The 13564-nt window shown below is 39.7% G+C and overlaps 1 protein-coding gene across 2 annotated transcripts in view; it reads right to left on the bottom strand.

Annotated features, from left to right (window-relative positions):
- Positions 1–10359: 10359 nt before the first annotated feature.
- Positions 10360–13564, bottom strand: part of LOC146648694 (kinesin-associated protein 3-like) — a 20883-nt gene continuing 17678 nt past the window's right edge. For both annotated transcript variants that reach the window (XM_085388587.1, XM_085388588.1), the window contains exons 17-20: positions 13233–13318; positions 12986–13142; positions 11704–11788; positions 10360–11522 (exon numbers count right to left, since the gene is read on the bottom strand). In XM_085388587.1, the coding sequence (XP_085244713.1) occupies positions 11420–11522; positions 11704–11788; positions 12986–13142; positions 13233–13318 (431 nt within the window). In that variant the 3' untranslated portion in view covers positions 10360–11419. The remainder of the gene's footprint in view (positions 11523–11703; positions 11789–12985; positions 13143–13232; positions 13319–13564) is intronic.

The following is a 13564-nucleotide window of genomic DNA, read 5'->3' as shown; positions in this document are numbered from 1 at the left end:
GACAGCTGCGATGGCCTTAGATTCGAGAAAACACAGTGGACCAACTCCCACCAATGCTAGCAAGATGACATGCAAACCACAAAACAGACTACCTAAACTTCACACTGGTCTTCAAGCACCTTGAATTTCGTGTGTCAACACACAAGGTGACACACATTTGAAACACGAAATTTCAAATGAAATGCAAAGTTGGTTCATGAATAGTTTGATATTCCAAATATGACAGTTGTGCCTCCTTTAAGTGTTGGCTTACCTGCATGCCACTCCAGGAACTGTAAAAAACAAGATTGATTAAGATGAAGATTGAAGTTTTGATTTAAAGTCATGTCTGTGAAGGTTCTCAGTCATCCAGGTCATCGTAGTCAAAGGAGCTTGCAAAGAAAAGCGTCTGGACTTCTTTAAGTTGCTTGAAGACGTTTCACCTCTCATCCGAGAAGCTTCTTCAGTTCTAAGGTCAAATGGTGGAGAGTCCCAGATATAAACCTAGTGGGAGTAACCCCCCACAGAGGGACAAAAGGACCCCCTGATGATCCTCTAATCGCCTGAGCCAAGGTGTGAAACTGGGTGTGGGTCCCAATCAGCCAGAGTTTCGGGTGTGTTCATTGTGAAACCTGGCCCCACCTTATCATGCGAATTCCTGAGGTCAGATGGCCCAGGATGTGAGTGGGCGTTAAGGCGTCTGGGAAGGGATCTTAAAACTGGATTATAGATGGCAGAGAGTTGGTGTCGTAAACCCCCGCCTCTGTTCAAAGATGGTCGCTCACAGTGGACATAGATGGCTTCTTTCACTCCTCTTTCAAACCATCTGTCCTCTCTGTCCAAAATGTGAACATTGGCATCCTCGAAAGAGTGACCTTTATCCTTAAGATGCAGATGGACTGCTGAGTCTTGTCCTGTGGAGGTGGCTCTTCTGTGTTGTGCCATGCGCTTGTGAAGTGGCTGTTTGGTCTCTCCAATGTAGAGGTCTGGGCAGTCCTCGCTGCACTGTACAGCATACACCACATTGTTAAGTTTGTGTTTTGGCGTTTTGTCTTTCGGGTGAACCAGTTTTTGTCTGAGCGTGTTGCTGGGTCTGAAATACACTGGGATGTCATGCTTGGAGAAAACTCTCCTGAGTTTCTCTGATACACCGGCTACATAGGGGATGACAATGTTGTTGCGTCTGTCCTTCTTATCCTCCCTCGCTGGTGTCTGGTCTTCTTTTCTGTGCCTCTTTGCTGACTTTAAGAACGCCCATTTAGGATAGCCGCACGTTTTGAGTGCTTCCTTTACATGTGTGTGTTCCTTCTTTTTTCCTTCAGGCTTAGAGGGAACATGTTCTGCCCGGTGGTGTAATAATAATAATAATAATGGATTGGATTTATATAGCGCTTTTCAAGGCACCCAAAGCGCTTTACAATGCCACTATTCATTCACTCTCGCATTCACACACACACTGGTGGAGGTAGCTACGTAGCCACAGCTTCCCTGGGGCAGACTGACAGAAGCGAGGCTGCCATATCGTGCCATCGGCCCCTCTGGCCAACACCAGTAGGCGGTAGGTGAAGTGTCTTGCCCAAGGACACAACGATCAGGACAGAGAGCCCGGGGATCGAACCGGCGACCTTCCGGTTACAGATACGCTTCCCAACCCCCTGAGCCACGGTCGCCCCAGTAATTAGGGTCCTAATTACTCCAAGTTTGTGTTCTAAAGGGTGATGGGAGTGCCATGGGCTCCCCCGTGTCACCTATTGTAGCCAACCTTTACATGGAGGAAGTGGAAAGGAAGGCTCTTGGCTCTTTCAAAGGAAGAGTACCCAGCCACTGGTACAGATATGTTGGACGACACCTGGGTCAAAATCAAGACACAAGAAGTGGAATACTTCACTGCGCACATTAACGCTGTGGATAAAAACATCAAGTTCACCAGGGAAGACACAAAGGACAACTGTTTGCCGTTCCTGGACTGCGCTGTGCACATTGAAGAGAACGGCAAACTCAACATCGAAGTTTACCGGAAGCCCACACACACGGACCAGTACCTCCTCTTTGACTCCCATCCCAGGTTTCACAATGAACACACCCAAAACTCTGGCTGATTGGGACCCACGCCCAGTTTCACACCTTGGCTCAGGCGATTAGAGGATCATCAGGGGGTCCTTTTCAAATTCAAATTCAAATTCAAATTCAAATTTTATTTGTCACGTACACAGTCATACACAGTACGATATGTAGTGAAATGCTTAGACAACTGCTCGTGACCTAAAGAGAACAAAAAAGGAAAAGGCTATGAATAAGATAGGAAATAAATATGAAAAATTAAAAAGGGTAAATTTAACTAGGAAGGAATAAAATATAAATTAAGGTTAAAAATGAAATAACTGTACAACACAAATTAGAATGAAGGGTAAATTTAACTGGGAAAGAATAAGATAAAATATATAAATTAAAGTTGAAAATAAAATAACTGTACAACAAAATACACAATATAGAACTATATAAGAATGTATGAAGAAATATAAATAAATATATACACAATAACAGCAGCTGTACAAGTATTAACCGGAAATGAAGAATGTAGTGACCAGTGTTGTGCAATCCACATTATGTCTTGTGCAGTGCAAATATGCTTAAAGTGATTTAAGTGATGAAGTGAAAACAATGTACAGAATGTCCAGTGTGTGTGTAAGAACTGTATGTGTGGGTCAGTACTGTGTGGTGGTGTGATTGAGAGACCATATCGCCTGCGGGAAGAAGCTCCTCCTCAGTCTCTCTGTGTTGGTCTTCAGGGAGCGGAATCGCTTTCCGGACCTCAACAGAGAGAACAGTCTGTTGTTGGGATGGCTGAGGTCCTTCACGATCTTCCTGGCCTTGGTCCAGCACCGCCTGCTGTAGATTGAGTGCAGGTCAGGGAGCTCGGAGCGGATGGTGCGCTCAGCTGACCGCACAACCCTCTGTAGAGCTCGTCTGTCCTGCATGGTGCTGTTTCCGAACCAGGTTAAGATGTTTCCCGCCAGGATGCTCTCTATGGTGCACGAGTAAAAGTTCCTGAGCACCTTGGAGGGCAGTTGGAAGTCTCTCAAGCGTCTGAGGTGGTAGAGACGCTGACGGGCCTTTTTCACCACGGTGTTGATGTGACAGGACCATGACAGGTCCTGCGTGATGTGAACTCCGAGGTATTTGAAGCTGTCCACTCTCTCCACTGGGCACTCGTTGATGACGGGGGTCTGGTAGTTCCTCTCCTGCTTAGTGCTGAAGTCCACTATCAGCTCCTTTGTCTTACTGACGTTTAGAAGGAGGTTGTTCCTCTGGCACCAGTTCTCCAGATTCCTAATCTCCTTCAGGTAGGCCGTCTCGTTTTTGTCCCTCTGTGGGGGGTTACTCCCACTAGGTTTATATCTGGGACTCTCCACCATTTGACCTTAGAACTGAAGAAGCTTCTCGGATGAGAGGTGAAACGTCTTCAAGCAACTTAAAGAAGTCCAGACGCTTTTCTTTGCAAGCTCCTTTGACGATTTAAAGTCATATTTGCTTTAACTAGTAAATTTTAAACACACTATTTTAACTTTAAGATGACTTTGCCTTCTCAGCCTACTGCCAGTAGACTGTTTATACTTTATAGAGCAATCAAGACATTGGCCAAGTCATGTGTGGAAGACCCTAAATCTGAGACATAATGAATAAGTCAATCAATTCTTTTCTTCCTGACGAACATTTGAACAGATGCATTGTACATTTCATCTTTTAATCACATTGAATGCAAAAGGCATACATATTTTTATTGTTTTTATCATAAAAATGCAAACAATAAATGTCCTGTTGATCTAAATTTGAATTATAACTTAAAGTCTGTTTAAATAATTAATTAATCATTTAATTTAAGTTGTATTTCACATATTCTTGTGCAGGAAATAGATGTATAAAGGCCAGCATTTAAGAAAACTTTGATAACCACTATTGTTAAGTGACATCCTTGGACTACTCTGAATAAAAAGCTTATATTTTATGCTGGTAGATTGGTTTTTGCAGCTTAATCTAATTCAGCATCTCTTATGAATTTTTCTGTAGCTCAGGCGGTAGAGCAGGTCATCTACTGATCGGTTGGTGGTTCGATTCCTGGCTTCCCCTAGTCTGCATGCCAAATATCCTTGGGCAAGATACTAACCCCAAATTTCTCTCCGATGCATCCATCGGAGTATGAGTGTGTGTGTGAGTTAGTTACTTAGAAAGCACTTAGAAAAATGTGCTTGTGCGAATGGGTGTGAATGGGTGAATGCACAAGTTGTGTAAAGCGCTTTGAGTGCTCAGAAGAGTAGAAAAGCGCTATATAAGAACCAGTCCATTTACCATTCTTCCTGCAGTATTTTAGTAATACGATCAGATGATACATAATTGTTTTGTTTGTTTGGAGATGGTGGAGGATTACAAATACCCTAGTGCTCAGCAAAAGACTCATTCAGCCATGAAGCGCCACACAATGCCACAGGAAAACATTACTAACTGTAGCCATTAAACAAAGCAGCTGCTTTGTAATTCTCAAAGATGCAAAAATACAGCTGAAAAACCGAAAGCCTTGATAACAAAGGTCTTCACCCCAAAACTGGTGTATTGTAATAAAAACTGTGATTATTCATTCTGAACCATTCTTAGACAGCAATAGGTCAGCCAACTATTTAAGAAGTAGTAACATAGTATGTAACCAGCTAAAATGAGGTTTGCAAATGTGAACAGAGTTGACTACTAGTGGCATATTCCTTTTATATTAATTGGAAGACATTGTATGCACTAGATTATATGTAAGTAAGTAAGTAAAATTTATTTATATAGCCCTTTTTATAGATAAATAAAATCAGAAATAAGAATAAAATAATAATAAAAACAATAAATAGAAAAAATAAAACAACTTAATTAAAAGCTTGTCTGTATTGAAATCTTCAGCTGCTTTTTAAAAGAGTCAGTGGAGTCTGTGCAGCGTAAAGACAATGGACAAGAATTCCACAATCTTGGTGCCACTGCCTGAAAAGCCCCATCCCCGTGTTTTGAACCTATTACACGAGACCAAAAGCAACCTCTGACCTGAAGACCTAAGTGCTCGGGAACTGAGTGGGAGCTGAGCACTCCTAAAACTCCTAAAGAACCTAGACTGGCCCTGCTCTCATCTGTGAAAATTACCAAATACCTCCTGCCCTCAAAGTCTTGTGCTTTTTCCACAAACTAACCACTGCATGAACAAAACTGACAATGAACAGATTGTCAGTTCCAGTGTGTGATATGAACCATATCCCACAGTGTCCTCTAATGTTGTAGTTACAACCGATGTGACAACCAACATTTGTTTTTATGAAACACTTTTGTTTAACACAAAATAAAATTAACTTAATCAGAAACGTTGTGCAAGGTAATTAAGTTTTAAATTATATTTTATAAATAACTAATTAAATGTATGTATGTATTCATTTTATTTTTCTGAAATATAAGTGTAAAAAGGAGCACTATATTTCATAAATATATAGTACCAACAACAGTCGCCTCAAGGTAGTTTGACACTAACAGTAATAGGCTTATAACATATCAGAAATATATTGTGGGCCTAAACCATTCGGTACTTTGTAAACCTACAGGAATATTCTAAAGTCTAGCCACTGGAAAGTCACACTGCCCCAAACAGACATTCCTGTTGACAAAACAGGGAAAGAGTTTTTGTATTTTCACGCTTACATATTGGGATGCTGAACATGACTGTTACTGGAAGATTGCTTGTACAACTTGTTATAATTTATCTTGCTAATTAAGTCCATCCATCCATCTTCTTCCGCTTATCTGGAGCCGGGTTGGGGGGGCAGCAGCCTAAGCAGAGAAGCCCAGACCTCCCTCTCCCCAGCCACCTCCTCTAGCTTGTCCAGGGGAACACCAAGATATAATCTCTCCATCGTGTCCTGGGTCTTCCCGGGGCCTCCTCCTGGTGGTTACATGCCCAGAACACCTCACCCAGGAGATGCCCATGGAGGCATCATTGTCAGATGCCTGAACCACCTCAACTGGCTCCTTTTGATGTGGAGGAGCATTGGCTCTACTCTCCCCTCCTGGTTCAGCCCCTCCCGGATGGCTGAACCTCTCACCTTGTCTCTAAGGGAGAAGCCAGCTGATAGGTTTGTAGCATACACCTATTTGCTGGAACGTTCAAGACAATTTACTACACAGCAAAAAGCAAGACACAAGTAGGCAAAGTTCTTTGTGTTACTCATGAGGGAGACCTGCCTGGAGCCAAGTGTCGTTCCACCCATTTGACCTCCATCAGACTCTCAGCCAGGTTCCCCATAGCACTCCTTTTATTGTGGTTACATGAATATGCATAGGTACATTAACATATGACATTTCATATAGGTATACATGTGGACAAAGAATACCTTGTGTGTGTGTGTGTCGTGTAAGTATGTGTGTGTGTGTGTGTCTGTGTGTGTGTGTGGGCGGGGGGTCAAGATGTGACCCCGTGAAGACTCCCCAAAGCTGGTGCCAGGAGTCTAGCGTATCTGAACAAAAGGCCCTTACACTCAGACAGATATACGTGTGTTTGCTATACCATATATCAGCAAGAGAAGATACTACCTCTCCTAGGAGGTGTGTGATCTATTTTTAATTTATAAAGGATAAAAATGTTCCTCTCTAGACCTATTTCATAAAAATCATTCCATTAAAACATTTAAAAAAAAAAAAAAGCTACCTGACCTCGATTTATTATTTCATTGCATTGTCATTTACAACATTTCTTTGTTATTCTTGTTTAAAAGTGTTTTACAAAAACAAGTTAATGTCTGATAATTATAGATAGATGCAGAATTGATTTTCCTGTAACTGTGAAAATAGATTTAAACTAAATATGACAGGTTTAGTGTAGATCGTGGATGTCAAACTCCAGTCCTTGAGGGCCAATGTCCTGAAACTTTTAAATGTGTCCTTGCTGTGACACACCTGAACAAAATTAGTAGGTCTTTAGCTAGATTTTAAAGAACTTGACTGCATAATAAGGCAGCAATTCAGCCATTTGATTCATGTTAGAGCAGCTCATGAGTGAATGAACATGGTGCAATAAAAGTACTTTCAGAAGTATTGGGTTGGCTGTAGCTAAGGAGCAGTAGTACAGCAGGTCAGCTGCTGACTGGAAGGTTGGTGGTTCGATCCCTGGCTCCTCAAGTTTGTGTGCCAAATATCCTTGGGCAAGATACTAGATACCACTTTTTTTATGTCCGATACTGATATCATAAATTTGGATATTGGCCGATACCGATATGAATCCGATAGTGTTTTTTAATCAATAAAACTGTTTTTTTAATATCTTGCTGAATTTTGTATAAGTTCATACTCAAGTTTAAATAAACAACAACACTAAAGCTATTCTGTTATACCTGTATGCAAAAAAGTACACTGCACCCAAAACATTTCATAGTTCAATACTAATCAATCTAATAAACTTAAACCTACTCCATCCTCCCTATTCTGGTATTTTAAAGAGTAAGCAACCTAACTAATAGGGTTGCAAACTCCCAGCAAAAAAAAATAAAATACGGACCCACCCCCCACCTCATGATGCTTAATCGACGTAATCAACTTTAATTTGATGCAGGGTGAAAAAAATGCACAGAAATCAATTATTTTTCAAGAATAATTAAATAGATTCAACATCTTTCTTCAAAAGAATTGCAGACTGCACAGATGGTACCTTCCCAAAGGAAAAAATACTAGCTTACTAGGGTATATTAGACTGAATAGTTACTATATACAGTAATGGACTTCTATACATTTTACATCAGATTCAGATAATTATTTATTAAAAGCTAGATATTTTAAATGAGAATAAGAATGAAAAGTATGTCTTTGTGCCCCCTTTTCCCTGTTCATCCCCTATTGGCCCCCCTGGCTAAACTTTGCTAGATCCGCCCCTGCACAGTTACCAGCCATCAGCTGCGTAGAAAAGGATCCTGGTCTAGAAAGTAATATTAAATAAATTCTAACAACTAGTGATGGGATTTCCGGCTCTTTTTAGAGAATCGGCTCTTTCGGTTCGGCTCACTAAAAAGAGCCGGCTCTTTCGGCTCCGAACCGGCTTTTCAGGTTGTTTTGTTGCTTTAATTAATTTATTATTAACAATAATATAAAATTATGCACAAAAGAAATTACTAATGTAAAAAAAAAAAAGTGGTTTTATTTATATATGTTTATATATAAATATATGCGGTGGCCCCTAGAGACAAAACACGTACAAACTCCAAAACACATTTCTAGCATAAGTGATCTAGGTAGCTCTGAACTTCCAAACCACAGCTACCTAGATCACTTAAATTACACAATTGAAAGCATATGTGTATTGTTTGTGTATTTATACACAAGCATTCATATATATAGTCAAATATATATGGGTGATCGTGGCTCAAGAGTTGGGAGTTCGCCTTGTAATCGGAAGGTTGCCGGTTCGAGCCCCGGCTTGGACAGTCTCGGTCGTTGTGTCCTTGGGCAAGACACTTCACCCGTTGCCTACTGGTGGTGGTCAGAGGGCCCGGTGGCGCCAGTGTCCGGCAGCCTCGCCTCTGTCAGTGCGCCCCAGGGTGGCTGTGGCTACAATGTAGCTTACCATCACCAGTGTGTGAATGTGTGTGAATGGGTGGATGACTGGATATGTAAAGCGCTTTGGGGTCCTTAGGGACTAGTAAAGCGCTATATAAATACAGGCCATTTACCATTTTAATAAAAAAATTAAAAAAATGTTCGTTTACCTGTTATTACCACACACCAAATCCGGTTGTTGGTACTTGCTGGGTTGTGTAGCCACTAGGTAACAAAAGTTCAACACTGCCCCTAGCATCCTGGAGTACTTCTGTTGTCTTTTGTACGTGTTTTGAGTTTTTATGTGCTTCTGAGTTTTTATGTGTTTGGAGTTTGTACGTGTTTTTACGTGTTTTGGAGTTTGTACGTGCTTCAGGGTTCGTACGTGATTTGAAGTTTGTATGTGCTTTGTCTGTAGGGGCCATCGTCAATATACTTTTATTTATTCACTACACATAAAATGTAATAAATAAATCATAATACAAAACTCAACTATTCACATTTCAACTTTTAACTACTTAAATTTTCAGCTTTTTCCTTTTACAAATTTAAAGTGAAACAACACAAAACACTGCAAACCACAACACAATTAAATATAAATTATAATATGAAAACAAAAAGAAGATGCATATTCTCTGTCATATGGACCTGCATGAATAAACTTTCCGAATCCTTTATCATCTGCAACTGAAAATAGTTGTGGATGATTACTATACCTTTCTAATGTGACCTTGTTGTCCCTGGCTCTCTTTCTCTCTCTCTCCCTCCTGCTCTGTTCCAGTGCTACTGCTACCGCCCCTCCTCCCGCTTCCCAGCGTAAAGCACAAGGCTCGCATGCTGAGTGAAGTGGGAAAAAAAGTGCGAGAGAGAGGGTGAGAGAAAGAGAAAAAACAAAAACAAACTTATGGTAAAGTAAACAAAAACACAAGTACATATGTGCAAATAGGACTAAAACCAATACTGTATGTAAAAGTTTTCTTCAAACAGACCATCTTTTCCATATGTGGTTTAATCAGTGCCATTTAATATTAATATGCCACCATGTATTTAAAATATACATGTTAAACCATGTTATCAAAGTAGGCATGTTATATTTAGCTTCTTTTTTTAGAGTTTGTTTTTGTTTTATTTTTTAAGTGCATGTTCACAGAGACAACTCTTTTGAGATCTCATTGCTGTTAAAAAACACCCAGAAGCATTATGAGGAATACCCAACGTACACTCTTGTTTCTATTTAAACAGCCATGAGAAATGATGTGCTAGGTGACTGATGATCATGGATGGGTTTTTTTGTGTTTCTTTTTGAAACACATTTTTTCAGTTCACAGCTATCTTTCCTCAAGGAAAGGATTTCTGGCCTCATTTTATGAACACTGCATTAAGTGTGGTCTGACAGGACAGATTTCGATTTAGCAAGTCTGTGGGGTAGCAGGTCAGAAACATCACATAAATGTAGTGGTTAGAAGAAGAGCTCCCCATAATACTGCTGTGGTTTTGACATCTGTTATAAGCCAAATTTCAAACTACAATAAATCTTAGGGCGCTTTGAGACTGGGTTTGCATTTTTTAAATATTAATTTGTATGTGATGTACATACACTTTGAAATGCATGCAGAAAACTAGAGGACAATGGCAAAGACTAAGAAAATGAACTAATGGCACAGTACCACCTGGGAGTGCTACAAAAAATAAGAAACAAGCATCGTTTACCAATTTTCCTTCTTGGGAATTGTATTTGAAGTCATTGCTGTTTCTTACAATTTAAATCATTAGCCAATGAGATCATGAAAGACATGACGAAATTTTATTTTTCAGCTTGTAGTAACAGAGATGGAAACAGACAGCACTTCACTATTGCACATCAATATAAAAAAAACAACAACAACAACAACAAAAAAACAACAACAAGGGGGCAGGGGGACAGGTGTTTAAAGCCTTTGCAGTTTCCTAATTTCTAATAATGCTAACATAGAATTTCACTTAAGGAGCTGAAGAATTTCACAGTTTAAAAAAAAATGTCAATGCGGCTCAGCAGACTATAGCCTGCTCTCCTCTCTGCTGCAGACTTAAGGTATACCAGCGGATCACAGAATGATTTGAACAAACTGTCAGCAACTACACTGCCCTGCAGGTAATGTAGGCACCAGGCTTTTATCTGTTGGTCAGCATTCAGCTCCTACATCAACTTGGACCTTTTAACAGTCACAAATTTACTTATGCAACATTTAACATGAACTGAAATCTATCCCCGACTAATACACAAGGAGGAAGTCTTTTTGTGGAGATCCAGACTAGCTGGCCAGTGTGAAAGCACCCTAGGCTGTAACAACAATGTTCCCATTTTACAGTGACATAGATAAAAGAAACATGCTGTAAACTCATTAAATAAATGTCACATGTTGACATGGTTTTGAAGGAGCCAAAATGAAGGATCTCAAACAGTTCAATAAAGACGCTGAATATTTTTGTATAAATATTAATTATCACATAAGAAAAAAAAAGAAAAGCAAAACCTACCAACATACAGAAGCAAATTTTAAAGAAAGACGTAACTAGTTCTGCTTGAGATGATTGTAAATAGATGAAATAGCTAAGTGAAAATTGTATGCAATCTGCAGTGTTAGTGTGGTCTGTATTATTAATTTCAGCATTTGAAAGCACTGTCTGAATAACTACAACTATTCTTAACATGTCAAGATGAGGCATATGAAATGCTACACTGCAAGGGGCTGTCACTTTAATAAATTAAACAATGAGAGTGGAGTTGTAGATAATGTGTGAATATGCACTTGGTGGAGAGGAATGAAACAAAGACGATGTGAACAAAGCAGACTCAAAGTGTCTATGAGTACTGATAAAAGGGCTGCTCATCGGGTCTGAAGCCATAGGCCGTGGCTGGTCGTGCAGGTGATGAGCTGGTCTGGTCGAAAACATCGCCAATGTCTCTGGTAGACAAAGTTACAAAAAAAAAAAAAAAAGCCAATTTAACAGTATGAAAAATAAAAATGTGAAACACTGGACTGGGATTTTATAGTGTGGCAAAAGAGGTGGAGGCTTTGATTGCCTGAATTTAAAATTCAGTAAGCTGTAGAATGGCTAGAATGTTTCTGTCTCCTGTTAACTCACCCTGCATGGTGCGAGTCTCCATTCTGCGGTTGCAGGTCACTGAAGAAGTCTGGGCTGACTGAGCCATCTCCTGGAGTTATTCCATCTAAAAGATTGAAGAACACAACAATAAACCAGCAGATACATTTAATTTAAAAAGTGTAAACAGACTAAAAGTCTAAATTTCAAGTTCTAGCCTATTTTGAGTCCCTGCTATGTAGTTACTTACCTGTAAAAGTCAGTTTTTGCTTTTGATGTTAAATGTGAATTTACTGAATGCAATGACATTCAGTACAAATAATAATTTAATAATATCACACAGAAGACATCTCTTCTTATTTCCATCTCTTAAGAGAACCGTCAGGTGGGTTGTTTTGTTATTTCGATTTCGATTATTGATTATTCATTCTGTGAATTTTGTGTGATAAACTGGAATAAAAACAAACAAAAATGATAATTTATGCCTAGAACTGCCAAATAAGTCATTTTGACCCCAGAGAAATGTAAAACACTAATCAGTACATACTTGGCTGTATTGTGTGTAAACAAAACAAACACATATACATTTAGATAAGAATGCTGCTATATCATGATCAAAAGCTAGTTAAAGATAAATAACTATTAGCACAGGCGCTGTAGCCAGAGTTTTTGCTGGTTGAACACAACAGAGACCTGAGTGTTTGTACTAATCCGCACAACAGTGAAATCCAGAGAGGAGCAGCCAAATCGGATGGTTTTAAGGGGTGAGGACTGGGTGAAGGGCTACAGATGGGGGGAAAGTGGATGGTCGGTGTGGGAAGAGGTCCAGTGGCATAAAACAGAGGTGGACAGATTGATACATTTTCAGTATTCTACGTTTACAATAATTTATTTATTAAAATTTGGTTTATTTTGTTGTAGCCGATTGTATGGTAAACTTTTAAATGTAGTCAATGAGCTATTTCACAGTGAGTTCCTTGTTATTAATAGCTTCATTATATTTGCTTTGTTTAATTGTGGACACTAAAATATATTTTACCTTTACAATCTGTAATGAAATAAATCACTAGACAACTTCTAAAAATTCATGTTAAATGCTTATTTTGTCAAATCCTAATCATTTATAAAAATTAAACATCAACTTCCTCAGGAAATGATTTCCTTGCCATTTCTGCTGCTGTTATGGGATGAGGTCAAAATGACAACCTGCCAGTCCCCCCCCCCCCAAAACAAACTGTCAAGTCTTGTTGGGAAGGTAAAATTTACTGTCAGGCTGGTCAATTTTCCTGTTCTACATGCACAGCTGAGTCTTTGCTCAGTGTACCTGCACTGTAGAAGAGATCAGTCCGGTCATTGTCGTTATCATAAAGATAAGGCTCAGACTCATCTGCTTGCCGACTCTCAACCATCTCCAGCCACTGGTTGTTGTGGAAACGGAACTTCTCTGACTGAATTTTCCTGCCCCACTCTTCGTCATATTCCTTGGAGGAGACAGACCAAAAATATGAAGGTGCATTTCTAGTCCTTATTTTAGAAAACAGACATCCATCAGTAGCACATTGTTAACTTACAGCAATAATATCAAGGGTGTTGTCACACACTTTTCTAATTTCTGCATTCTTGTCATGCATCAGATCAATGAGGTAAGCTGGAGCCTCTACAAAGAGGGTTAAAGAAAACCCACAGAAATCCTCAGATAGTGCTGTAAGACAGACAGACATATATACATACACACATACAGAGAGAGAGAGCGAGAGAGAAATGAATCACAACCTTGGCCAGCCGCTTGAAGAGGTACACCAGAGAGACCAAAGGCAGGAGAATAAACCAGCTGATCTCCACAGAACCATCCAAGGTGTACTCTCAGTAGCATTGGAACAATATGAGAACAGCACCACCAAGA

Source organism: Rhamphochromis longiceps, linkage group LG18 (genome assembly GCF_057381845.1).
Source record: "Rhamphochromis longiceps isolate RC_006_pf linkage group LG18, R_longiceps_female_GT1.1, whole genome shotgun sequence".
NCBI lineage: Eukaryota > Metazoa > Chordata > Actinopteri > Cichliformes > Cichlidae > Rhamphochromis > Rhamphochromis longiceps.
Note: the sequence above shows the minus strand (reverse complement) of the source record. Positions and strands in the feature narration are given on the sequence as shown.